At 52.1% G+C, this 25,746-nt stretch overlaps 8 protein-coding genes across 8 annotated transcripts; 5 read left to right on the top strand and 3 right to left on the bottom strand.

Moving 5' to 3' along the window:
• Positions 1 to 103: 103 nt before the first annotated feature.
• On the top strand, positions 104 to 5,208 carry COCSADRAFT_136104 (uncharacterized protein; the record flags this gene model as incomplete). The annotated part of the gene is made up of 2 exons (XM_007698792.1): positions 104 to 151; positions 249 to 5,208. 2 exons carry the CDS (start codon positions 104 to 106, stop codon positions 4,797 to 4,799), a joined length of 4,599 nt encoding a protein of 1,532 aa, XP_007696982.1. The 3' UTR covers positions 4,800 to 5,208.
• A 1,052-nt stretch (positions 5,209 to 6,260) lies between these two features.
• Positions 6,261 to 6,631, bottom strand: COCSADRAFT_288083 (uncharacterized protein). Its single transcript, XM_007698791.1, has one exon. The coding sequence runs from the start codon at positions 6,468 to 6,470 to the stop codon at positions 6,276 to 6,278; it is 195 nt and encodes a 64-aa protein (XP_007696981.1). The 5' UTR covers positions 6,471 to 6,631; the 3' UTR covers positions 6,261 to 6,275.
• Positions 6,632 to 9,783: 3,152 nt separating this feature from the next.
• Positions 9,784 to 10,477, top strand: COCSADRAFT_157686 (uncharacterized protein; the record flags this gene model as incomplete). Its single annotated transcript, XM_007698790.1, has 2 exons — positions 9,784 to 9,979; positions 10,032 to 10,477. The coding sequence occupies 2 exons, from the start codon at positions 9,784 to 9,786 to the stop codon at positions 10,475 to 10,477; spliced, it is 642 nt and encodes a 213-aa protein (XP_007696980.1).
• A 720-nt stretch (positions 10,478 to 11,197) lies between these two features.
• On the bottom strand, positions 11,198 to 12,021 carry COCSADRAFT_60025 (uncharacterized protein; the record flags this gene model as incomplete). The annotated part of the gene is made up of 2 exons (XM_007698485.1): positions 11,198 to 11,666; positions 11,699 to 12,021. Coding segments are annotated over 2 exons (792 nt in total), but the record flags the coding sequence as incomplete, so codon positions are not given.
• Positions 12,022 to 12,663: 642 nt separating this feature from the next.
• COCSADRAFT_157684 (uncharacterized protein) lies at positions 12,664 to 13,245 on the top strand (the record flags this gene model as incomplete). Its single annotated transcript, XM_007698789.1, has 1 exon — positions 12,664 to 13,245. The coding sequence occupies one exon, from the start codon at positions 12,664 to 12,666 to the stop codon at positions 13,243 to 13,245; it is 582 nt and encodes a 193-aa protein (XP_007696979.1).
• Positions 13,246 to 14,324: 1,079 nt separating this feature from the next.
• COCSADRAFT_157683 (uncharacterized protein) lies at positions 14,325 to 17,188 on the top strand (the record flags this gene model as incomplete). Its single annotated transcript, XM_007698788.1, has 2 exons — positions 14,325 to 15,214; positions 15,340 to 17,188. The coding sequence occupies 2 exons, from the start codon at positions 14,325 to 14,327 to the stop codon at positions 17,186 to 17,188; spliced, it is 2,739 nt and encodes a 912-aa protein (XP_007696978.1).
• Positions 17,189 to 18,969: 1,781 nt separating this feature from the next.
• On the top strand, positions 18,970 to 19,475 carry COCSADRAFT_288018 (uncharacterized protein). The gene has a single exon (XM_007698787.1). The coding sequence runs from the start codon at positions 18,988 to 18,990 to the stop codon at positions 19,387 to 19,389; it is 402 nt and encodes a 133-aa protein (XP_007696977.1). The 5' UTR covers positions 18,970 to 18,987; the 3' UTR covers positions 19,390 to 19,475.
• Positions 19,476 to 21,067: 1,592 nt separating this feature from the next.
• On the bottom strand, positions 21,068 to 24,254 carry COCSADRAFT_34117 (uncharacterized protein). Its single transcript, XM_007698354.1, has 2 exons — positions 21,377 to 24,254; positions 21,068 to 21,311 (listed from the first exon to the last, which is right to left on the bottom strand). Exons 1-2 carry the CDS (start codon positions 24,158 to 24,160, stop codon positions 21,210 to 21,212), a joined length of 2,886 nt encoding a protein of 961 aa, XP_007696544.1. The 5' UTR covers positions 24,161 to 24,254; the 3' UTR covers positions 21,068 to 21,209.
• Positions 24,255 to 25,746: the final 1,492 nt, after the last annotated feature.

Below are 25,746 nucleotides of genomic sequence, written 5' to 3'. Positions count from 1 at the left end.
CATCATCCAATTGGCGCGTAACCGTGTCGGTTGGATCCGAGCGGGAAAGGCGAAAGCCAACACCATAGTCGTTTGAAGCCGCGGTTTGAGATGCGTTGTCGCAATGGAGGAATCACAGGCCTCCACGGTGCTCGGTGAGGACTTGTATGATGTGAGCTCCCGTCTTGCACATGCATTGAGTGATGAATAGCGCGACACCTAACCCCGGTCGCCGATCATTCACGTCGCTGAACTGACGCCACTTTCAGGATCCATCTCAGCTCTCCCAGGCCCTCCGGCAGCGGGCCTGCAGCGACAGGCCATTCTTCTTCACCACCTCGACCGAGAGCCAGCCACCGGATAGCCACGGTCACAGCCACAGCGCCGCACCCTTCTTCGATCGCGGTGTTTTCCAACGACGCGCCGTCCATACGAACCATGCGAAGCCCGTTCTGCCCAAACATTACAGCGCACCCACGATCACAGGCAACCCAAAGGAACAGGTGGCGATACCAAAGATGTTCAGCTTCAATATGACGGATGCGCCGGGGGATACGCAGCCAGACAGCCAGATGCTCAAGACATGGACGAGCGGAATCTATTCGACGACCGACGCCAAAGATATTCCCAAATCGCTGTTTATTGAGCATGGTGACGACGATGGTGATGATTCACCTACAGACGAAATGGATGTTGTTGCATCGAGCCAGGACCAGCGCATCCCTACGCCTACAAGCCCTACCGTGCTCGACGCCGACGAACTGGGTGACTTTGCGCATAACAGCCTCGCACCCACAAGTCCGCTCAAATTCCAGACACCCGCATTGGCAGGCAGAACGAGGGGCAGCTCAGGTCCAATGCCTAGTTCAGCATTACGGACCAACACGACGCCTGGCACCGGCACTTCTGCAAACTTATTCTTTCCAGCGCTGAGCCATGGAGGCGAAGGGGTTGCACAGCACATTTCCCTTACACAGGCCTTCAACAATACCCAGGCACCCACTTCGCCTGTAATAGGTGGAGGTGCAACTGATGACGTTATATTTTCACGCCCTTCTCCAAACTTCACGCACATACGACACTCGAGTCCAATACTAGCGTACTCGAGTCCAATGAAAACTACCCAACCCGAAACCCCGAAATCAGACCCCGTAGTACGATCTTCCAGCCAGCCACGTGCCGAGTACGTCACAATGAAACAGTCACAGGAAAGAAGGAAACTATCTGTAGGAGATGAGCATGGAGTCCTCGTGGAGCAAGACAGCTGGGAGGAATTGTCTCGCAAAGTGCGGGCCAAAAAAGCAAGAGAACATGCCCATCGCCAGGCGGCCAGGTCCTTGTCCAGCGTCTCAGCGCCAACCCCTGTGTTGTTGCGATCGACCAGGGAGCGCACAATGAACACTGATTATCCGTCGCCCGAAAAGTCGAAGACATCGCGAAGCAGAGTGCATAGCGGAGTGGAGGACTATGACGTGACAATGGATGAGCAGTCGCAACCTGTTACGGAAAATGAAACGAATGAACACAATACAGAAGACCCCGTCGATGAATCATCACAGCAGGTGCCTGATACTGCACGGACTGCGGGGAGACATAACGATAACAACGTGCAAGTCCCCAAAACCTCTTCGCATCCTCACTGGACTCCCTCAGGCTCACTTTCACGGGCCTCCTCTCAACCAAATACACAAGCTTCATTGATGCACCGAGAACACCAACTACAAGAAATCGGATTGCTGCACAGTCTCCATCGATCATTCCAACCGCAAAGCAGCAGAGAATCTGTGGCCGTGATGGACTCTCAGCCAGATGTCACTGCAGATTTCGATAGTGTCCCACGGCCGAAATCGCTACGCTTTCCTTCATCACCATCAACAAACCAATACAGCATAAACCAGACAACCATGGCTACCAAGACGGGATATACAAGCCAGGTCGTTTCATCTTCCATACCTCCAATGCCATCCAAGTCGAGTAGCGCTGAAGATGACGTGACACCCGAGGGCGAGGAGCGGGTACCCAGCAGCCCGCCACTTCTGCCTCCTGATGATGCCGAGGCTGGAGATGGAGATGTGGAATACGATGAACATACGTACGATGAATACATAGAGGGAGTTCCAGAGCAAGAAGGGTTGTTATCCCCAACAATTGATGGTGGTACAGCCATGGATGAGGAAGACGATCTGCCTCTAGCAAAGCAAGGGCCTGTAGGTGAAGACAACATGATTGGAGATCAAGGGACGTATTCAGACAAAGAAGAGTTGGATTTGGTTAAGCCGGCAGAACCATACGTGGAAATTGATCAAGTATCAGAGACTTTAAATCCTGGACACAACGTGCACAGTAACAAACTACCTGGACCACCACGTATGCAGCGTCAGGATACCATTCCAGAAACAGACGCACTTGAGGAGACGCAACCCTCGTTCTTCGCGATCCAGAACTTAGAAGAAGTCGTAGAGGATGATACTGTTGTTGAGAACGAAACGAACGGCACAGGTCTTCTTCAGACGGCTAGAGAAGACCGTGACGGATCTCCTTTCAACCTGCCAGGACCCATCAATTCAAAAGACAACAGAAGCGATACAATTCTGGAAGGTGACCGCATCCGGTGTTTGGACGATATCTATAATCTTCCCGAGACTCAGCATTCAGCAAATGAAGAAGATGTGGAGATGCCTAGACTGAGCGGGCTGGAGGATGATGACGGTGATGTCTTCATGCAGCGGTCTTCACCAGCTGCGCCATCTGCGAAGCGGCGCAGGGTTACATATACTGATAAACGTAAAGCCTTCCGAGATTCGCCGAGAGCGACAACTGATACGGAGTCGCTTTCAGATCCTCCTCCATCGCCTCATCTCGACCAAGTTCAGCTAGCACTCGAGGAGACCCAGCCAGTCATGCTGACTCACGACCATGAAGAACAGAGTGCGCTTACAATGGTCGATACACAACAAGAAGCGCGATCTTCCTATACGCGAACGACCTCATTGAAGTCCAAAGTTCTGCCCAAGCCTTCCAGGCCTCGTAATCAACGACAAGGTGCATTGAAATCGGTCTCAAAAAAGCTTTTACGAACCATGTCTTCACCTGTACAATTGCCTACAAGATCAGGGGGGTCTGCTCGTGCTCGGACTAGCAGCCCAGTTACGCCTACGAAGCCTCGGGAAGCTATCGCGAAGCAGTCAACTGATATTGACATGGCCGATGTCGGCAGCCAAACAGCCATGCCTGTTAGTTCTGTTCCCCAGCCTGCCAACTTCGAGAAAATGGACGTAGATTTATCCCAGAGAAGTACGACTCCACCTGAAATTGTTGTGCCAAATAGGGTTTTCGCGTGCTGGCCGGGAAGCCACTATTACCCTGCTACGTGTATTGGTCGTGCAACAGCTCGTCAGCTTCAGATCCGTTATGATGACGGTAACATTACATTCATGGACGCGGCACATGTAAGAGCACTAGACCTTCGCAAGGGTGATCAGGTCAAGGTGGATGAGCCAGGTATGAAGAAGAACACGTACATTGTGGTGGGCTTCAAAGACAGGATAAATGATCTTGGCGGCGAAGAGTTTCCAACTACTGATCAGCGTGGGCACACGACAGTCGTTCTGGATGAGAGACCAAGGGAGAGTTTACCACGGGCTAAAGCACTTCAACCATCTGCGCATATCTCAGTACCCATGGCAAGCATCTATCTGACCGCTTCGCTCTGCAAGCGACTTCGCGATCGATCCTTTGCATTGTCATCGATGATCTCGCCAACCAAATCAGTCTCATGCATAGGCACTCCTATTGCAGACCCTTTGACTACTCCTTCATTCACTCGACGCGGAACGGCAGTGTTGTCTTTTCTGAAAGATGTTACCACGCGAGCTGCTTCTGTAGCTTCGACAACCCGATCTAGCAGCGGTGTATTCGCAAACATGGCTTTTGTAATCACATCCACGACAGCGGATGTGGACAAAGACAGCGTTACCAGAATTATCAAAAGCAACAATGGCCAGGTACTAGAGCACGGCTTTCACGAACTTTTTGACTATGAGTTAGAGGAGGCCCCACCATCTTCTGAAAACCGCCGGAGATCAAGTTCTACTTTCGAGGGATCTAATGGCCTGGTACTCAAGCAGGCATACAAGGACCTAGGTTTTGTTGCACTTATTTCGGATGCCCACTCTCGCAGCACAAAGTACATCCAAGCTCTCGCCCTCAACGTTCCGTGTTTGCATGTTCGTTGGATTCACGACTCGCTCAACGCTTCTCGCGCTGCCCCTTTTACACGTTACCTCTTGCCCGCCGGTGTCTCAAAGTTTCTCGATCCAAACGGTGTCATCCGCTCACGCACAATGGCCCCCTACGATCCAGCCAGCGAGGATACCACTTTTGCGCAGATAATCCAAGGCCGCGACCTGCTTTTACGTGACCAAAATGTCCTTCTAATAACTGGCAAATCAAAGAAGGCAATCGAGAAACGCCAACCGTTCTTCTTTCTCTCACATGCCCTCGGGTCCGCAAACGTTGGTCGCTGCGCCGATGTAGCAGCTGCATCAGATATGCTTGCCAATAGCAAGTGGGACTGGGTTTATGTAGACAATGACGAACACGGTGTCACCGAGGCTGCGGCTGCGTTACTCGGCACAGAGAAACCTGCAGCTGTAAGTGGCAAGTCTAAGAAGGGGGGCAAGAAGAGGAAGAGAGACGTTGATGGTGAAGTTCAAGAAGAACTTTTCATTAAGGGAGATATTGGGGGCATAACTGTTAGGATCACTTGTGCAGAGTTTGTCATTCAGAGTTTAATTCTGGGTGCGCTGATCGAAGAGTGAGCTGTCTGTCTTTTCTTCCTTCTTTGTCGCCCTTTGGTGTATGGAGTAGACGGGCCTTTTCTTCTTCTTTTGTCTATTTTCTACGAGTGCGGTTTGTGTCTGATATGAGTGATTTTGGCGTTTTATTTTCTCTTCTCCTTTGAACAAAAAGTGAGGGTGCATGAAGGCATTTGAGATGTGCTCTAGGCGTGAGAGTTCATCTCTTTTCTTCACACTATATACTGTTCTTTTCTTCCATGTACTATTACCACCACATAGCATGACAAACAGTCGGCTTCTTGATAACATTTCATTGCTTCTGTCGCTTCTCTGGTATCGTCCTAGTGCACAGGACTAGTTCCATGTCCTCACCCGTATAAGGAGAGCTTTAGGGGTGACAGTAGAGACAGCGGATATAAACTATTACAGGAACCTGTCCCTCTTGCCTATTGCTGTGCCACCTTCCTCCTACATGCCCAGTGAATGCAGTCTTGTTTCCTTCTGTCGTAATGGGAGTTGTAGTCTCATAAATCTCTATACATTATAGCATCTGGCAATACTCGGGTTACACTCGCTACTCTTTCTACAGCTTCTCAGTCCCAATTTCTGTTTTTCCTCTTGTTTTTAGTCACACCCACTTGTAGTATACAACAATAGAGCTAGTGTGAAAAAAGACACATGAGAAGAAAGGATGTTGCAAATACCTGTATCCCAGTACCCTTGCCGAGCATACAACATCACTAAACAATACATTCTAAACTAAACACAGTGCTAATAAATTCTCTTTCCAATTTCATATTCTCCATGTGCAAAAATCAATGTGACTAGATACTACTCAGAGGACAAGCAAAGAGTAGCAAACCCAAGCAGGGCACAAAACCCAACATCCCATCTCCCCTCTCCCCCCATACCCACTTATCCCACAACCTCCTATCACACCGCTCTCTCTCCCTCGGCACCTCGGCGCTTCGGCGCCCAAAGTGCACAAAACGACCAGTGCCACCCAACAACCCCTCATATCGTCAAAACTACCAAAACGAACACGAGTGCGTCATCATCCCAGCCTAACCGGTCCACTAAAACATGTCATTTATCTACACAACCTAGAGTACTTACGTACAACCCTACATAACGCACGTCCATACTCCAAGAACTAAAAAACCTGCACCTCGTATTTACCCGCTTCAAATCCTTACCCTACATACACGTATACTTGTCAACAGATATATGTACACAACAGATGTACAGTAATATCTTATGTGCAACAATACGTACGTCAAGGAAACACAAGCTCCGCAATGTATACTACAAATTCTTCCAAGTAATCATAACTCTCATCAACCTGTTCTTTTCCTTCTTAAGGGAAACCGCCACTTGTACCATCTCTAGCGTACATACAACCTTTTGATATTAACAGGCGCCTTGAATCAGATAACGACTATGTATGGTAGGAACAAAAAACGCCCGCATAGGGGCTAGCTAGCGGGTAAGTTATGGTCAATGCCGGACTTTCTCTCTCTCTATCTCACTCTCACTCACACCCAGGAAATAGAGAATACGTAAGTGAGTTAATAGAAAACAAGGGTCAATGAGCATGATGGCCAATACGAATAAACGGCCCAGCCAAACTAGCAAAGACCCTTGAAACAAAGGTAACGTAACTTTTTCATCTGCCATCTTCATACTTTTCATAATACCTTCGTATTTGCCAAATTAGCTGCTCCAACAAAGGGGATCCACAATGACCGCTAAAATGTATAGAGAGATAGGCAAAACAGGTTAAAATATCGCAGTAAATTTCATCTTTAACCATGGCTGCAATCACACAGACAGTCTTACCCGCTCCCCCCACCCCCACCCCACTTTCTCAGTCAACAATCTCTCTCTTCTCTTATCGTTGGAAAAAAGGTTTCCCCGAATAAATTCAATCATCACTGTTCCTATCATACATACGGTAAACCCTTATATTCTGCCTGAATAGCACCCAACCCAACGCCAAGCCGGCAGGAAGAAGGGGGATGAGAGAAGAGAACTTAACAGAGCAAGGGTCAATGTGGTATAGTATAATGACCTACAAATAGACGTTCGAGAAGCCCAACGCAAAAAATATATGCAAGGTCCGCCTTCCCGCTCGGGGCTTTTTTTATAAACAAACCAACGCACACACAGGGTTTCTAGAAACGATCGGGAAGGTGAGGCGTGTACTTTAGCCTCTTTTTTGTCTCTTCCCATGTCCCTTGCGTTTTCTGCAGCCGGAAAAATAGGGAAAATTTTATATTCTAGCGAGGTTTTGTCAACAAGCTCGGACGGTAAGAAGTAACGGACGGGAAGAAATGTTCATGGGGAGCTCGGCAGATGCAATTTGTTCCGTTGCCTGCTTCGGTTGGCAAATAATTAAAGAAGTCCGTCAGGATCTTCCCGCAGGTACATGGCCCGCTTCGGGGGTCTCGAAGGGGCGACTGCTTGTTTGAGATTTGACATGTGAATCCTTAAGAGCAAAGGCCTTGTGAACCTACTCCCTGTCTAGACGCCAACACCAGCTGCCGGTCCGCCTCGAGGCGGCGCGCAGACACAGGGAGCAATTTTAGGCACCCATTACCCTTGCTTGTCAAAGCGCAGCAGCAGCTAGGGATGCTCGGAGCCGCCCTTGTCACGTAGATCGACGGCTTCTGTCAACCCTACATACCTACAAAGCCTCCATGGAGAATTCAGATGCTTTGCCGACGTACAACACGATGTCTTGCATTGGCTCTCATGCGACGTCAATGTAGCGCTGACCCGATGCTTCCGCCACCTCACAACCGACGTATGAGAGATGCGTACACGAGCTAGGAGATCCCTCTCTGCCAAGTTTGTTCATTCGAACAACCGCACTCGCGTGACAAATGTTGGTCAAAATGCAGCCACACGGCGCAGCAGGAAGGTCCAACCGGCTGTGTCGTACGGCGTCCACTCCTTCGAATTTAATACGCTCAACAAGGCAATCGGTTAGTAGACATTCGGTACATTACCGCAAAAAGCAATACTTGTCGACTCGGCTTTCAATACCGCCTTTGTGTCCCATACAAGAAGACCCTTGCACTGGCCTAGCCGTGCCGTCCGAGTACGCGCGGGGTATCTTAGTGTGCATCGAAGAAAGTTAAAAGCAAATTAGCTTTGCAAGCGTCGGTGGCACAGCAAACAGTGATGGTGTGCTAAAGCAGCGTTGGCAAACACCGTAAGAATATTGGCTGTCATATCGAGGTTGACTCGGTCGGTCGCTGCCACGTGCGGTACTTTGGAAATGTAACGTAGATTGCCCTGGTACAAGTACATACACCGACTTGTACTGTAGGGTTGATGAAAGGGGCCCTTGCACGTTGCCGCACCGTCGTAGGAAGGCGCATTGGCAACGAGCATGTACTTCCATCTGTGGTGATGTGTGCAAAAAGCTTCATCGGACCCAAGTACGAATGCGAGCCGTACGTGGATTTCCATGGAGGATCTGTGCTGTTTCAGTCTAGTGAAGGTATAATTGATCAAACCTAGTAGAGTTGGATGGTTGCGTGTTATCCATCGGAGGACACGGCTGCTGCTTCGTATGTTGTACGCTAGTACTCTAGAGTGGAAGCTTTGAGCAGCGGAACACCACCCATCCTTGGAAAGATACACAACCAACAGCTCCATGGACAAGAGCAGACAGGAGCGCATTGAGAAACACGGCGTACCTGCAGACTGGTCTCCTGCATTGTCACTGGTGTGTAAAACTGGGCTCGGTTGTCATCCGACGGACAATATACCCATTTCATTTAGGTCGATATTAACGTCCGTGTCGATCCAAGCTTACTGTAAGTTAGTAGTGCTTGTACGATTGACACATCAAAGCACGGGACAAGTAGCATTAAATATGTAGAAGTTTGTGCTAGATTAGTATCAGATCAGTCCCGAGGACTGATCTCTCATGTGCGTGGAACTGTTGGCGAACATTGCGATATGGAAGGGAAAGCAGCAGGGGTTGGTGTGATGATGCTCACACCGAGGCACGCAATGTACCTAGGCCCGTTGTGATCTCGGATCTTTGCGGGCGGACCAGGTTCATGGATCGAAACTCTTGTGCCAATCTATTACCTGACAAGGGTCAGCGGAACGGCAGTGAGGTGGCCTGAGACCCCCGTTCAACCGTCAAGCGACATACCCTGGATTTGTTGAATGAAGGATTTTGGCTGCACAGTTAGTCCTAAGCATGTCCGTCGGTGATGCACTCTGGCGTAGGCCTAGGAATGTTTTGATTGAGCCGATACGGGTTTTATGGGAGCTGAAGGGTATTTTGCTTGTATGTATGTTCGTTGTGCTGGTCTTGCACCTCAACAATGCAAGATGTACAAACCAGAGCTGCAGAGGCTCCATGTTTAACCGGGGAAGCAGACAAACTCAGTCTGCTCCGCTGTGGCAGAGTTGACAGTCAACGCAAGGGCGAAACATGCCAGGATTGACCTTGCGTGGGCTCGAAGAGACAGCGGCTCTCAAGACTGTGGATACGGGTGCGGCTACTGGCTCGTTTCAGCCACCAAAGTGGGCGGCATGATTGGGTAGATCCGAGTGGCGGCCGGAGAAGAGACTGGGCCGTCAATCTGCACGCCATACATGGGTACAGGGCTTACCTTCTCTAGCGCTTCGACAGATTGATTGCAGTGCTCGTTCATCAAGGATGCGTGATCTGCAGTCAGGGGTGCAGCATCAAGATGACTTTATGCTGACGAAAGGACAACGAGAGGTCGAATGTGCTAGCTGTGTGTGGACAGTATACGACCGAGAAGCGCAGCGTGCATGCAACATGGACAGGCAGGGGGTGTGTGAGAGGGTGAGGAGGTGCAGCGTCAGTTCAGCCTGACAGGAAAAGACGCCGAGACGCATCAGGGCTAGCGTCTGATACCCCGCCCCCGCCTTCCTCCTTCGGCGAACCCTGCCCAAAAAATTGTTTGCACAAAATTATCGAGCAGACATCCAAACGCAGCGCACAGCAAACATGGCAGGCCTAGATGAAGACACCATAGACGACATCCTCTACCTCGCGCGCACAAATGAGGCAACTGAGCTCGATTCGTTTCTCTCCGAACTGTCAGCCAAGGCCAAGCAGTCCAAGGCCGAATTACTGACCGCGGCCATCGATCCGTATTCTAAGAACAGCGCACTGCATTATGCTGCTGCCAACGGTCACAATGGTACTGTCCCAGAGCATTGATACTACACTGCCAAATCTGACCCGTTGCCTAGACGTCATCAAATTGCTCTTGTCGACCAGCACGGACAAGCCTCGCCCAGAGTTCCTTAATGCAGTCAACGAAGCAGGAAACACCCCTCTCCACTGGGCAGCGCTGAATGGCCACCTTGAAAGCGTCAAACTTCTCATAAATTCTGGTGCCGATGTTACCATTGTGAACCAAGCAGGCCACGACGCCGTGTACGAGGCAGAGATTAACGACAAGAATGACGTAGTTGACTGGCTGCTTGGCGCCGTTGAAGAACTGGAAAAGGGTATCGGCCAGACCGGTGAGGGGTCGGCCGGAGAGAGTGCTGACGAGGATATGGGCGGTGTCAATATGGATAGTGCAGAGGGCGATAAGACATCCCCACAGCAGACAGTTGGGTCAGCGGTGGAGAATGCCCGGCAACAGATGGAGCACTTGAATACCCAGAATAGCATGGCAAAGGATGATTGAGCAGCCGAAAACTGTTGCCGGCAATCAACGTGCTTTGCTTGCGATCTGCCCGTTTGCAAGGAAGCGTATATGCTGAGTATGACGGGACGCCGGTGCAGCAAGCATATTGCTGCATGGCATGGTCTGCAGTTAGCACGACCGCGTCTGTGTCGCACATGATCAGAGCTGTGGTGCTAGTAGGACAGGTTGACGACTATGCGTGCGGATGATAGACAGAGAAAGAGAGAGAGAGAGAGAGAGAGAGATTTTAGACCGAGAGTGTGGCAGACGGATTGTCATTGCATCCTACTCTAGGATAAGCACTACAGCGAACAAGACCGCTTTTCAGTCTTTGACATGAGTTGCAGCCCGAGCCTCTTGCTCCTCGTAATGGCTCTATAGACACCTCTAGACGAAAGAATAAGGAATGGGATTGCTGTGATCTGTCATCACTTGCTCGAGCAGGCGCTGAGAGCGTGGGCGTGCCCGTGCAGGATGTGTATCGTTGGTGGCGCGACGCTAAACAAACAACTTCAAACGTAGCGTGGGCTTTCTTCCAGAAAAACGTGTCATATCCATGAATCAAAGGTACAAAGACCAAGCAAGTGTTAGGCCCTACCTGGGAAGATGGGTGCAACTTGATCACGTCAATGGCGTTGCCCATGCCTAGGTCGCATTAGTGGACGTATTGACTTTGTCGTCTTTTTTCTTGCCTTACCGCCCATGCGTTCAGTCGGAGCGGAGCCAGGCTTTGCGCTTCTCTTCTTTCTTCTCCTTGCGCCTCTCGTTGTACTCCTTGAGTTGCTTCTTGGAGAGAGTTTTTGCGCGGCGCTCTGCCTTGAGACTGCGGCCGTCGTGGCTGTTTGCAGCGGCATCTACGTCGAAGAAGGCATGCATTTGCCTTTTGCTTTTATTCTCGTCGTTGTGGAGCTCCGGTCCTTGGCCAGCTTGTTGGAACTTGCCTGTGAAGCGGTTAAACTGAGCGGTAGCTGCGTAGTCATGTCCCGCTCCGTATGGTGCGTTGAGAGTGGCAGCAGCAGCCGCTTCTGCCTCCTCCTCTTCCTTGGTGGCTTCCCTGGCGTAGTCTGCGTTAGGATCGTAGCTGCCATGGATTGCGGGATTGTATCCACCCCACTTGCGCCGGGGAGGAGAACTAGTTCCAGGCGCACCAGCGGTTGAGGCTATGGCGGATGAGCTGCTGGCATAGTTTCTGTCGAGTTCACGTATTAGGCTAGGAAAGACAAACGAAGACGATGATAGTTAGCAAACCTGTCGTACGAGCCATATGTATACGTGGTAGCCTCTGGTACGCGGGGGTTTTCCCACTGCGAGACACCCGTCTTGCGATTGTAAAAGTACCAGGCGCCGGCGTTGTAGTCCCACTTGCTCTCCCAGCCATCGTCTTCAGCATCAGGAACGGGCTCGTCTGGGAGCGGAGGCGCGCTGTCGTCATAGGGAAGCGGAGCCTCAGCACCCGGCGCGTAGCTTCCGTCGCGGTTGGGTGCGACCACGCTGGCAGCCTCTGGGGTACTGGAACGGCCGTCACGGGGCGGCGTGGTAGCAGCAGCTGGCGGAGACTTGGGCGCCTTGTCCTTGTCGCCGTGCTCAGGGGCCATGGCAAGTGTTTACTGTGCGCTCGGGCGCGATGAAATAGTCTGCTACGTCAGAATTTATGTATGCTTCATGCACGCTGTGGCGGCGAAGATGCGAACAGGAAGGCGACGACGGGGGTTGGGTGGTGGTGGTGTTGGTGTTGTTGTGCATGCCAGACTGGGTCGCGGCTGCAGAGATTCGAGGCTAGCTTGGCATGCACCCGCTAGTCGCGTAAGCAAGCCGCTAGCGGCCATGTGACCGGGGCACTCACTCCCGGCGACGCTCGTGTGGATGCATGTACACTACTAAGCGGACGTCCTATTCCTAGAGCAGAGCATTATGCTGTCTGTACGTACCGTATATGTACGTACACTCCTACTACTGCTGCTGCTACCCCAGCATCGCCAATGACTCGCAAGCCGCCTCGCTTCAGGCCACACTCAACGGCGATCCGCCTGTGCCTGGCTTTCTCGGTGTCGGTCCTTTGTCTCGAAATCCACGGTGTGAGCGCGAGCGTCTTGTAGTCCTCAGCATGTAGGCGTCATCACAGGCCAAGCGGGCCACGACACCCGTCCCTAGATCGACATTACAGCAGCCTCACCCACCTGCACGCCATGTGCACGGCGTACGCACGCTCATTGACGGAGCGGTACTCTGTGACAGCATGCTACCATGTGTCAAGCCATCAAGGGCTCCCTCCGGGGCTTGCTCTGATTATCTACGCCGCCCAGCGCCCCAGCAGAGCCCGGCTTGGACGAAACCGAGCCAAAGACGTCGAGCCGTTCGGCGCGGGGCTTCATGCAAGCAAAGCCAGAGGCGTTAGGGGGGATCCGGGATACGCAACAATCGAGATGGGCTCCATCGGCCGCTCAACGGCTGCTGTGAGCCCATTCCGATTGGCCTCACCCGCCGCTTTAGCACGGCCACCGACGTCTCCTCCCCCAGCTGACAGCACCAAGGCACGCCAGCTTCTTCAAGTTTGCACGCCCATGGCCCGGGGCTGCTGGCGATACAGGGCCGACGGCCGACACTCGCTGGGCCTCTTGTTTGCCCTTCTTGACGGCCGCCCGTCTGCCTTTGCCTTCTCCTCTTCTGCAGCCAGTGCATCCTTTCCCGTGGCTGCGCTCCTTCGCTACATCTGGTTCTTGGCCCCAACCCACGCAGCCCTCATTGGACAGAACCGCTCCAGAACCTAACGCCAGGTCCCAAACTTTGGCGGCAGAATAGCAAGGACATGTTCACTGCATTCCGTTCCCATGCTGCATGATCTGCACAGGTCATTAGCGGTAGCTGCGGTTGGCCAGTGCCGTGTTGGTACGATCTGGGGCTCACATCGCCCACGCGCCATCCATAACTGCAGTAACGTGCATCCGTCTGCATCGCTCTCACCACGCTACCCTGTCCCCAGACGGTATCGACTCGATAGCTGCAGCCAATATTCCGGCTGGCTTGTCCACTACCCCGGTTTGTCCTAGCATCTTCGGGTCTCAAACAGCGAAGAGCTCCACGACCATGTCCCTGGCGGTCCGTCACTGCACGCCACTGGCATGATAGCTGGCCTATTTTGAAGCCGCGGTCGCTTCCCTTCGGAACCTCGTCTTACAAGGGCGTCCTGGTAAGCTCTTGACTGGCCGAGCACAGGTCCCGCTGTCGTCTGCCCACCTCCACCTCTGTTACCCGGTATTATCGTATTTATTGCTATTGTCCTTTGCCTTCGCGACCAGGCAATCCAAGCATTGTCCGCTGCGTGCTCGGTGTCGATTGCGCTCACAAGGTGCCTGCGCCGCATGTCATAAACCCTGCGGCTGTAAGTTCGTCCCGTCTTGCCCCTACATACCCTTCTCCCATGCACTGCTGCCTTTATGTTTCGGTTGTAATTCATAAGAAGCCGGAGAGAGCTGTGCTTCATCTCCAGGCGTCAACCCTGCACGGACTGGTGGTTCTTTTGGCATATTTCTTCCAGACTGTAAAAGCCCGCAGCAAATATTCCGGTGCAGGCTAGCCCACGCGCAATCACACTCTTGTTCGTTGGCAGCCTTTCCCATTTTGCCCCCCTCATACCCTTGTACGCACGACCAGACGATCATTAGCTGATGCCCTATTTGCATCAGTGTCACAGCTCAGGCGTTGCCTTGGTCTTTCGAGGGTTGAGGTGGTTTCAAGCTCCTGCTGTCCCAGAAACCTTCATGTGGCCGACTGAGAGGGTGCACCGTGGAGGTTATCCTGTTTCAATCGCCGAACATCACAATCTCCTTCACCTACTATGCTCCTCAACATGAGTCGTCCGGCTCGTATACCCTCACACTCAGGTCCTCCGCCGTCCTACGGTTCCTACCCGCCACACCATGCTTCAGCCTCTCGACCAGAAATTATTGCACCAGGCCACCCAGTTCGACCTGCTGATTCCAGTGGCAACCAGAGCAATGCCCAGCAACTGCCGAGTCTCCGTACGCTCTTGGAGCCAGAGCTACTCGACAAGAAGTCCTCCGATCCACCACCATTGAGTGCGTCTGGCACTCAGCACCCGTATACACAGGGCGGACGCTACGGATCTTCCAGTCCGACGTTGAAACGGCGACATGAACACGATAGCCACTTCCATGGCTACCCAGAGCACAATGCCATGGCTTCACAGTCGCTCTATCACCATCGTCAGTCTCTTCCGGCCACAACCGCTACTCCGTCTACTGCCTCGTCAACATCCAGCTCCGGATTCGGGATTGGTCGACTAGAGCTCCAACGCCGCGAAAGTTTTGTCCATCCTTCGCAACATGACTTGGCTGGCAACGGGCACCGGCAGCCTTCACTGGCGTCTGATTCAGCGGGCTCAATCATGGGCCAACAGGAACTAGGATTCGATCCGAGCAGGCCTATGAGAATGCGACGACTAGATGGCTCCTCACGCGCACTAATACAATCTTCCCGATGTGTTGGTCAGCGTGACATACCGGGCGAAGGTCTTTGTTACGTCTATGAAGATGGCACGTATTGCCGTGCCATTATAGATGGTGAGGCAGTCAACCCCTCGTGGGGCATCACCAAGGCAGGCAAACCTCGAAAACGACTTGCACAGGCCTGCTTGACTTGTCGCGAGAAGAAGATCAAGTGTGAACCGGGGTATCCAAAATGCCACCAATGCGCAAAGTCGCAGAGAGTGTGTCGAGGGTAAGTGGCCTTTTTCCGTTCAGACTATATCGTGTCTTTTTATTGTGGAGGAAGACAGCGCATTAACGCGGGAGCTGGAGCATTAAAGCGTGTATCACTTGTTGACAAATATTGACCCTCGGCAGTGGAATTAACCAGAACAATGTATCCGGCGAGACGTCTCCATCAGGCTCCGCTCCGCTATATAAACACCCATCGTCTGAAGTGCTTAGTCCTTCAGCGGCTACTGAGAGAGCCAGAGCGATTGGAGAGCCACGAGAACCACCCAAATCTGCCATTGATCCTTGGAACATCAGTACTCCTTATAGGCCACGGAAAATTCGATCAACTGCCATTGGGAACAAGAGAGACATGTCAGTACACTCGTACGACTCAGATTGGAGTGGCTCTGCAAACGAACAGGTCATGGAGGACTTTGGACGCGGGTCGTACTCTGATCCCCTTGCGCTTCAATGGGAACAAGACCCTTTTGAAACTGATCCTAGGCTCACATTGGATTTGCTGGAGCTCTATTTTGGCCATGCTGGCCGCGCAACATACAGTATGTTCCCGCGTCGGGCGTTCCTTACGTGGGTGGAGACAAGCCGCGATAAGAATCAAGACCACTTGATGCTCCTCTATGCGACCCTGGCAATGGGATCCGCTTTTGCAACGGATCCAGAGAGAAGATCGTTAGGCAAGAGATTTGTTTCTGTTGCTTCATATGCGGCTGAAAAACGCTTCGGGAAATTCAGTTTACAGCTATGTCAGACGCGGTTGATGCTTGCATTGTATTTTTTCGCCAAAGGCAAGTCACAGGAGGCATGGGACTACTGCGGAGCTGGCCTACGAGCCATCAGCGCACTGAAGATTAACACAGAAGATGGCATCAAAGATCTCGCGGACAGTAATGCCAACCCTGACTACGGTTTCGACCGCCAGACCTTTGAAGAATGCTGCCGACGTACCTTCTGGTCTGGACTACTGATGGATGTAAGTTACGACATCATCAAGGACCCGGCACCCGTTGACTTGACATCCCCACAGCGATACAACGGCTTTTTTGGGGGGACCTTGTTTGTTTTCAGCATGGAAGACGCCTTTGTTCGGCTCCCATGTCTGGACAGGATGTACGAGTCATCGACTCCATCCGACGCCCCATTCTTCAGCGAAGAGCTTCTCAGTGGAAGAGGGGCACCTGTCACCATCTTGGGTCATATGGCACACTTGTGTCTGATCTCAACGCTGTGGGGGGAGGTGCTGACCTTCACTGGTCGAGCAGCTCGGCGACCCGACGCTGGATATGAACGGCATTACGAAACCTTCTACGCAAAGACTTATGAGAAACTGGATGCCTGGCACGCTATGCTTCCCGAAAATTTGCGTTATACCATGCAGAATTTCGATACGAGTATCATTGAAGGGTATGCAGGTACCTTCATATCGATACATGCTCTGTATTGTGCAGCGACGATTCGACTGAATCGGCACGTCCGAATCAATGCATTGCCAGCAGACAAAATATGCCGGAACCTCAAACAGGCCTTCTTCATGGCCTCCAACTTCCTCTCCATGATGCACTCCGTAGCCAAGGTCAACCGTCAGCAGCGTCTTCCAGCTGCCGCAGCATCCGAGTTTTTGTTTTCGACACCGTTCCCCGGTTATGCACTCATGCTTTCTGTTGATGTCCTCACCTCTGCAGGTCTCTTCTCGACTCTACCAAAGTTGATTGAGACATTGAGCACCTCCCTCTCGTGCATCGATGAACTGGCAAGCTTTTGGTCATCGGCAAAAACGCAACAGAAGACAGTGTCACATCGTATCAAGCAACTTACCGAAATGGCCGCTCAAGAAGGACAAAACGCCAGGAACAGCAGCCATGGAAACTTCTGGAGAACCACCAACAGTCTCCAGACTTCCTTTGCAAACGACGATGCGCTGTACAAGACCGATAGCCAATTGCTGTTTGGTGTTGTTGGTCAGCTTACAAGCTAGTTGTCGCTCAGCAGTGCAAACTGATGGCGCAGCCAATACAACCCCCAGATACGCATTTTCTTTTCAACATACGCAGCAAGCATAGATGCGTCAGATGCTCGTAGCTTGCATCGGAGCCTTGGGGTTCGGATAAAGCGTGAACATGTTCAGCTTGAAACTTGCCGTTGTGACATCTCAGTCTCCGCATGTCTGATTCATACATACTCTAGTGAATTACTTTTCTTGTATTTGGGTTGAAAACAAACTTTAGAAGTTTCGAGAAGCAGTACGGACAAAAACTCGTCTCGGATGCGTATCGTGTCATCAAGCAATCATGGTGACACTGTCTTTCTGCAATTGTAATATCCAGCTACTTTGTAATTGTACTATTCTTTTGTACATCATTGGAGCATTTGGAAGGCGTTGTCACAATTGGGTTTTGGATAGGACAAATGGGGTTCATGGTGCAACCTCAAAATATGGATAGGCAACGACAAATTACGTATCAACCAGGTTCCCGGTCATCTACTGTTAGTGGTAGTATTACATAAGGGGTGCTTGTAGGAAACTACAATATCATGATAATTCAAGCACCCAATGGGTCTGAACAGTTACAGCATCATGGGAACTTGACAGCGTCCATTCAAACCAAGGCCTGATTCATCGTTTGGTTTACACAAAGAGGCCACTGGTGGAGTGAGGCTCATGCGAATCAAAGCATCCATCGGAAATACCCACGCTTGGGGCAAGATAGCGTGATCAAGTCTATCTGTGGTATCACCTCACACGGCACATTTCTTCCCTTTGTTGCACCATGGCTTATGGGGACAGAAGCTAGTACCCGTACCTTGCACCTCGGGTGCTACCTAGCACGCTGGACTGCAACCAGCAACCAGCGAAGCAAGGTTGAACCATGCGGGGTTCCGCTTGGCCTAACAAACCATGAGAGTACAGATGAACGTGCTTTACAGCCTCTTTCAGGTCTCAGACTTTGGTCGAGTGTGTCAACAGCGCCAATATTTCACAGCTGACCCAAGTCCTCGTCACGTACTGACGCCAGCGCATGCGAGATTTCTCAACATTAACTAGACGCCTGTTGAATACGAGAGAGAGCTAAATGTCTGAATCAAGCAAGTAGACGATTATGACGACATGCACACATGTGCAAGTAGGTGTACCGGTTCGGTGCTCAGCTCGTGCATTGCGCCGACATGTGGCTTCGGCCATCATCATGTCTACCGGATGATCCCTGGACTAAGCGAGGAAAGTACCGGGTTTTGACCTGTGATGGGCGCGCATTGCCATCCGGTCTGCGCTCATTCGCTTAGACGTAGATCCTGATAGAGGCTGAAGATAGGGGGCCAAGGGCAAGCCTACGATAGTACACCACTACAATACCGTCCGGAGCGTGTCCGAGTTTTCTGACTTGCGCGGACTGTGCCGACAAGATAGTTTGACGGGGTCGGAGCCAGAACGTTTGAAGACAAGGTATGGTAATCCCAGTACACGCGTTTCGGAATAGAGGCTCCACAGAAACCCGACGCTCGGGCATGATCAGTGGTACCCTGTCATCGACCACAGTTATTGATCCAAACTTAACGATAAGTCCACCTTGCTTTGATAGGCCTAAGGAAGGAAAGTGAGTCAAACTCTTTGTAAGAGTAAAAGCCCCTGAACAAAAAATCGGTTTACTCACGAGCGAAGGCGAGAAGAGAAGCCCGAGCAAGCGAAAATCACTGCGAACATGCTTTACTGACACCTTCTCTGCTTCTGAGTATGTAGATCCAGAGATTTGGGGGGGGGGGGGGGGGAAAGGGCAAATGCCAGTGGTACTGGGCCAATGTGCCGGCTCGGCAAACCATCGATGCAACCATACCCACGATACGTACTTGATCGTCGACGCCCATCACCAACCAAGCCAAAGAGAAAGAGGAAGAAAGAGAGGAAAAAGCAAGCATCCGCATCACCCATGCCCATATCAACCCTTTTTGCTGCCCAAACGAAGAATCAAAGGGGGTAACAGCCCCCCAATCCACCAACAACCCATCTTCCTCCTCCTTTCCCTCCCTTTCCTCTCCACCCACGCAAAAAAAAACACTCCCCGGCATATCCCCGGCGTATCCCACCCCTCCATCCAACCGTCTAACCCCCAACGTACCCAGACGCCAACCACACCAAAGAGAAAAAAAACAGGGCAAACAAGGCCACCCAAACCTTTCTAACCCACACACGGAACGTCCCACTGATCACCACCCTCTCCCACCCCTTCCTTGCACAAAAAAGTAGCAAGTACATAGCGCCCAAAAACTCTAAATCCCCCGCAAATGCAAAGAAAAGAAAAAGAAAACAAGGCTAACCCACCGGACCGGCCCTAATCAACGCAATTACCTCTTTCTATTCCTTTTTGACTCTTTTCTTTTTTCTTGTTTTTTTTTTGCTTTTTTCGTCGCAAGCCTTCCCACGGGATGCCCGCCCGTCCGCCCCCGAGAAGAAGGGGGAAAGGGGGGGGGAAGGGGAAAAGCGGACGCGCGTGCCGGAGCTTCCAGTGTCTGCCGCTAAGGGATTTAGACTTGCGGGAGAGAAAGAGGGCCAATAGAGTTTTTTTTTAGTTGTGTATGTGTATGGCTGGTGAGGGGGGTGGGGAGGCGGGAGGGCGGGTTGATGGGTTTGCGGGGAAAAAGGGGGGGGGGGGGGCAGGAGGAGGAGGAAGAGGCGTATGTGAGAAATAGTGTACTATGTACATTCTAACTTGACGCCGAAGCTGTCTTGTGACGACACTATTGATTCTAGGGATGGGGATGGGAGGGGGGATTTGCCGCGCACTACGTTTATGATACGGGCATGTAGACTATATTGTGTATAGAAAGGTGTGGAGGGGAAATCTTGGGCTTAGGCTGTTTTGTATGTATGTTGCTGAGTAAACGGATGGATAGAATGGAGTTTCCCATAGAGTACACCTAACATACAACACAATACATAAGGAGCGTACATAGGTAGCCGCGGGAAGCCCACCTCTTTCCCCCCCTCAGGGCTTTCTTCCCCCCCTCCCTTCCCGCTTTCCCGTCTACTCCCTTGCTGGCTGGCTGGACTGGCTGATTGAGGTATCGCGCAAAATACTGGATCAGATATAGCTCCCTGCCTCGCTTCCTCCTTCTCCCCTTTCTCCGATTCGGGCTATCGGAGTTACCGATTCAATCGGAGATGCTGACTCGTTGGGGACTTATGCCGGGGGTGGAGCGCTAGGGGTGTGTTTTTGCCACCCGAGGGTCTATTGGCGTTTGTGAGTGCGCCTTTTCGGGGGTAAACTTATGGGCTAAAGGGGAGGGGCTTGGGGATTTAGTGACTGTGGGACGAGGGGGGTGGTAGGGGCATGTGGTTTTGACGTGTTAGGTTTTTGTAAATGGATTAGATGGGGAAGTAACAAGTGATTTAAGGGGCTGTATGGTAGAACGATGGAATCGGGTATGACGTAGCCTGGTTTACATACTTTTGACGAGTATATCGTTAAGGGAGGAGTGGGAAGGGGTGCTTGTTTGTGTACAGTAGTACGAGAAATACTCAAGGAATGGTGGGTAATAGATCAAGTACGATGGAATACTGAAAATAAAATAGAATGGAAGTGAGGGTGTTCCTATTTGAACCAGGACTTCCTTCCCCTTAAAATGACGTAAAAATTTGGGAGATTTTAGAGTGAAGGAGGGGAGGAAGCGGGTATGTCAGGCACGTAATTGCATTTAGAAAGATGAAGTCATCCAAAATTATCAGTGCCACGAATCTCTGACATCTTATGTACTATCACGATGTGTACAAAGAGGGAGATGAAGAAGAGATTTGGAAAGGACATGTACATATCACACAGCAACATATAATTTCAAGCCACGGACGCAACATCAAACAGACTCAGCAAGATGGGGATATCAAATATATGGATAGGTAAAGATACCAAAGTCTTCTAGTCCTTCATTCTCCTTTGCCAAAGCGTCATCTACATGAAAACCAATCGTGTAGCCAATAGAGAAAGCTGGCATACAACAGCCTCAAACTACAGATTGTTATCCGCCTTGAACTTATCCCAAGCCTCATTCAGGGTAGCAAAGACTGCCGCGCTAATCATCTTCTGCTCTGTAGTTGCGTCTTGAGAAATCTGTTCAAAAACATATCAGCAACTGTATATCCATATTCAAAATCAGAAGCAAAGAAAAAATATACCTTGTCAGGATGCACCTTGGCAATAGCCTTCATGTAGATAATCTTGACCTTGTTAGGCATGACTAAATCACCCATGTTGACCTTCTTCCATCCTGCATCCTCCCAGAGCACCTTATCTAGACTACCCAGTAAAGCACGTAGGTTATCCGCCTTTGTACCTTTCCATGCAATGAGCTTGGCGTCAACTTGATCTGTCAAAGCAAACTTCTCGTCATCTGCGCGTTCTGCAGCAGCATTGGCGGCTTTCATGCGCTTTACGGCTTCCGAGTCAGCGGCAGGGCCACCGCCAAGATCAGCCATGGCAGACAGTCTGGGAGGAGCTGGCTTGCGAGCTGGAGGTGGGCGTTTTGTTGCTGCGGCAGGTGCATTGCTGCCACCGCTCGCGGCCTTTTCACAGCGATTACGGCCTGAGATTGCGACGGCGCCGCCTACGCCGCTTTGAACGGCTTCTTTCCATACGATATGCGCATCTGACCACTTCTCCATACTCTCAAGAGCTTCTGCCTTGCGCATGAGTGCTTTGCCGTAGAATTCCTTCATGTCCTTTTCTCCTTCTACGCCGCCTGTAGCAATCTTTTCGCCCTCGCCTTTTGATACCCCAATGATTGCCAGAGCTGCGTCTGCGTCTGCAATCGCTGCTTTTGGATCACCGACCTTGATGTTGGTAATTGCGCGGTTGCAGAGCACTACAATAGTTACGGGATGAGATTGGGGAAGAGGACTAAGCGCAGAAGAATAGGCAGCATGGGCAGCTGAGTAGTCTCCACGCTTGAACGCTTCTGACCCCTTCTGCCGATCGGCTGAAGATGAGCTGAGAGCAGAAGATGACACCGGGGGAATCTGCCGTGGAGGAGCTTTGGGTCTGGGTGGAGTTGGTGTGCGCGCTGGATTTGGCTTTGTTGGATTCGGGGTTGCTTGAAGAAAGGGATTCTTGGACTGAGGCGACATGGATTGCCGTGAGAGCTGCTTTGGCGCTGTAGGTTCCGGAGAGAAGAGGTCTACTTGCGGTTCTGGTTGAGGTGTGGCCTTTTTCCGACGTGCTGGGCTAACATATGCCTGAGGTCCCTGTTCTTCCACCTCTTGACGAGTCAACCTGTTGGCTGGTCGCTTATCTAGTGCCGAAGGCTGTTGCCGTTGAGAAGGTGATTGAGATGACATGCGATCAGGGTGGCCGCTTCGACTAGTTTCTTGCTCCCTCCTTTGTCGAACTGGCAACGGCTCAGCCTGCTGGCGCATCTCGCTCGTCTGAGAAGATTTAGAGGGTCGGCCACCAGCTTCCAACATCATTGCCTCGTCTGTAGCACTTTGCATGCTGGATTGCTGTCTCCCTGAGCGAGTGTTGGCTTCAGCTGCTTGGGCGTCCCGCATCCACTTTGGCATGTTGGGATCACCGTCTTGTTGAAAGTCAGCTATAGCCTTTTGTACTTGCTTCCGGCCCGTCTTCCAGAGAGAATTTGCAGACTTGAACAAATTGTTGCCGATTTCCGAAGCCATTTGGGTCATGTCCTTTTCCTGGCCGTGTCCATCTTGCCTACGTGAGGCAGATCGACTCCGTGCCCCATCATCTTGCATCCAAGCAGGTCGAGATCCACCTGCACGAGGCTCTCTTGACGATTCTCGCGCGTTGGGTCTGCTATTTGCTCGCCTCGGGCGGTCTTCAAAGTCTTCGTTTTCATGCCGCGAGCGATCACGGCTCTGTGTCTGTGTCTTCTGCTTTGCCTCTACATGTGCCTGGTTCAGCAACCAGCCTACTGCAGCCTGGACGTCTAGGCCAGACTCAGTGGTAGCCAATGCGATAGCAGACTTTTCAGCCGGAAATCCCATATCTACTAGCTCAGCAACAGCCTTGTCGTGCGCGTTGTGGGGGCCTGGAGAAGAACGTTGGCTAGTCTCCGGAGGCGCTTGATTGGCCGTTGACCTAGGCTCCTCTTTCTGCTGAAACTCCGAGACGGGCTTACCCAGCAGGCCTAGTATGTCGTCATCCGCATCGTTTGTTGGAGGGTGAGGTGCAGGTGAAGTCGACTTTTGCGCCATTTGCTTGAGCCCAAACATATCATCGTCGTCGTCGTCCATGAGCGCATTGTTGCTGGATGAGGGCTGTGGTAGCGGCGTCTGGCCTCGAGAGGCATTTGCGCCGTAGGCAGGCGTGTTGCGACCGCTGTCCTGTGAAGGAACGGGAAAGTGGCTTGAGCGGTCTACGGGAGCGGCCGAATTGAAGGCTGCTAGTAGGTCGGCCTCATCATGAGAGGATACCTCGGGACGTCTCACGCTCGTATCTAGGCCTGCGAATGGCTTGTTGATAGTCTGTGACAGACGTGAATTCGTAAATGGGTTGTTTGAGACTCGAGGTGCAGCAATGGCGGCAGGCTCTGGTGTGCTCTTCCCGCTTCCCAAGGTATTCCAATGCTGGGTGTCGGCGGTGCCAAATGCACTATCCCATTGCTTCCGCTTTTCTGCCTCGAGCCTTGCCTTTTCCTCCTGTATCTGCCTCTGTCGCTCTTGCAGCGAGAGGTTGTTGGTTGAGTCCTTTGGCTTGCTTGAGGACACAAGACTGGCAAAGCTATCGTTGGCCGGGGTGGCTGGTTTCGAGGGCGCCTTGAAAGGCTGGCTGGCGCCGAGGCTTGCACCTAGGCCGGAGGGTTGGGCGGAGAGTGTAGAGAGGGGAGTAGATCGGCCGGAGAGCTGGGGCGTGGGGCTCTGGCGGAAGGGTGGGAGGGCCGCGGGGGAGTTTGTAGCTGGCTTTTTGGCGGGCTGCGACCAGTCCAGGCCGGCCAAGTCGTCCATTGTGGTTGTGTTGGTAGTGTAGGTGTCTTAGGAAATGTGCAAGGGAAACTTCATGGCATGATTGCGGGTTGGGTACATCACAGGTCGTCAAAGGTGGCTGTCTTGCAGATGGTCGGGCGCGCTTGTTTGGGTTGCGCCACAGGTACCGCCGAGTCACGTGATAGCATGCAGGGTCTACGGCAGGGTGGACATGTCACGGCAAAAGCAGTGAAAACTACTGTCCGTTGAGCCACAGCTTGGCTCCAACGTGCTTGAGCGTTTATTTGGGAAGCAGCCACGGCACAGGTGTAACCGGCAAAAGTTGCCCTTGTTGGAGGTGCATGAAGTAAAAAAGCAGCTTTGTCAGTTCGCAGATGGACATGTACGCGGCTCATCTGCTAGAGAGCGCATGATGCCAGATTGGGTAAGAAGGCAGGGCAGAGCAGGGCAGGAAAAAGCCGAGATGGGCGTCTAAAGAGGATTGATTGACCGACCGACGCCAGGAACAGAGTTACATAGTGGCATAGTTGGGGTTACTCGAACCAGGGACCCTGCAGCTGCATGGGGACGAGCAGTGCATACGTAAGTAGAGCAATGTGTATACTACATTGAGACGTGTGGGTTTGTGCGGCGACGCGTCTAGATGTGTTGAGAGGTAGTAAGTAAATACCATGTATGTACACAGATGGAGGAGTAAACAAAGCGGTAAACAAAGGCCCAGGGGTGTCAGGTTAAGATTTGGTCAGTGTCAGCTTGCAACGAACCGCGACCGCGGAGATGGAGATTGGAGCACGTCCTGGCGTCGGTACAGGTGAGCCGGCAGAGAGACGTACGTACTAAGTAATTCGGCTCAGAGGGACAGGAGTGGGAGGACCTGCAGCCTCGGGCCGAAAGCTGGCAAATTGACCATTACTCAGTGGCGGGCCAGCATCCGGAGCCGCGAGACAGGCAGGCGTGGAAGGAGCAACAGGACAAGAACAAGAAAAGAAGGAGCAGGAGAAAGAGGGAGGCCTTGGAGTGCTGCCCAGGCAGCTTGTGGTCATGACCAGATTGGGCCCATCTGGCTGCTGGCTGTGCGCACGAAGCCGTCGTATTAGACTGATGACTACGAGGAGCGGCGGGAGGTAGGTCACTGGCGGCTGTGCAGAGTCCAGAGGCCAGAAGAGGCCAGAGTCGCCAGTCGCCAGTCGCTGATGCTACGCCGGCGGATTTGCCGACCCGCGAACCCGCGGCCACGGTATCAGAGTCGTGCCGCCCGCGTCTTCCCCGATGGGTTGTATGTAGGTGATGGGATGCTGAGTAGCGGTACGCGCGCTAGGCCAATACGGTCGGGGGCCGGGCTCGATGTGCGAACACACGGCTTTACCACTCGGCGGCACTCAACGCCCACCCTGGAGCGAACGGTACATGGGCCAGGCACAAACGAGTATGCCCATGTTCACATGCAGCCATGGAGCCGAGACCCTGCAGCGCCCCAGCTGCTCGTCGTTTCACCCTCGACGGGCGTGCCCACAGGAAGGAAAAAAAAAAAGCCACCGTTCGGAAGACTTGCACGCGGTTCCTGGCGCGCCTCTGGTCAAGCGAAGCCTTGAGCCTTTATTGCTGCC

Source organism: Bipolaris sorokiniana, assembly GCF_000338995.1.
Source record: "Bipolaris sorokiniana ND90Pr unplaced genomic scaffold COCSAscaffold_3, whole genome shotgun sequence".
NCBI lineage: Eukaryota > Fungi > Ascomycota > Dothideomycetes > Pleosporales > Pleosporaceae > Bipolaris > Bipolaris sorokiniana.
This window is presented reverse-complemented; position numbering and strand designations above follow the sequence as displayed.

Excerpts from the sequence above, each read along its gene's own strand:
- COCSADRAFT_288083 (XM_007698791.1), bottom strand. The coding sequence starts at position 6,470 with ATGAAAAGTATGAAGATGGCAGATGAAAAAGTTACGTTACCTTTGTTT.
- COCSADRAFT_288018 (XM_007698787.1), top strand. The coding sequence starts at position 18,988 with ATGCCAGTGGTACTGGGCCAATGTGCCGGCTCGGCAAACCATCGATGC.
- COCSADRAFT_34117 (XM_007698354.1), bottom strand. The coding sequence starts at position 24,160 with ATGGACGACTTGGCCGGCCTGGACTGGTCGCAGCCCGCCAAAAAGCCA. Across the intron at positions 21,312-21,376 it reads CCAAGGTGCATCCTGACAAG|ATTTCTCAAGACGCAACTAC; the intron begins GTATATTTTTTC and ends GTTTTTGAACAG.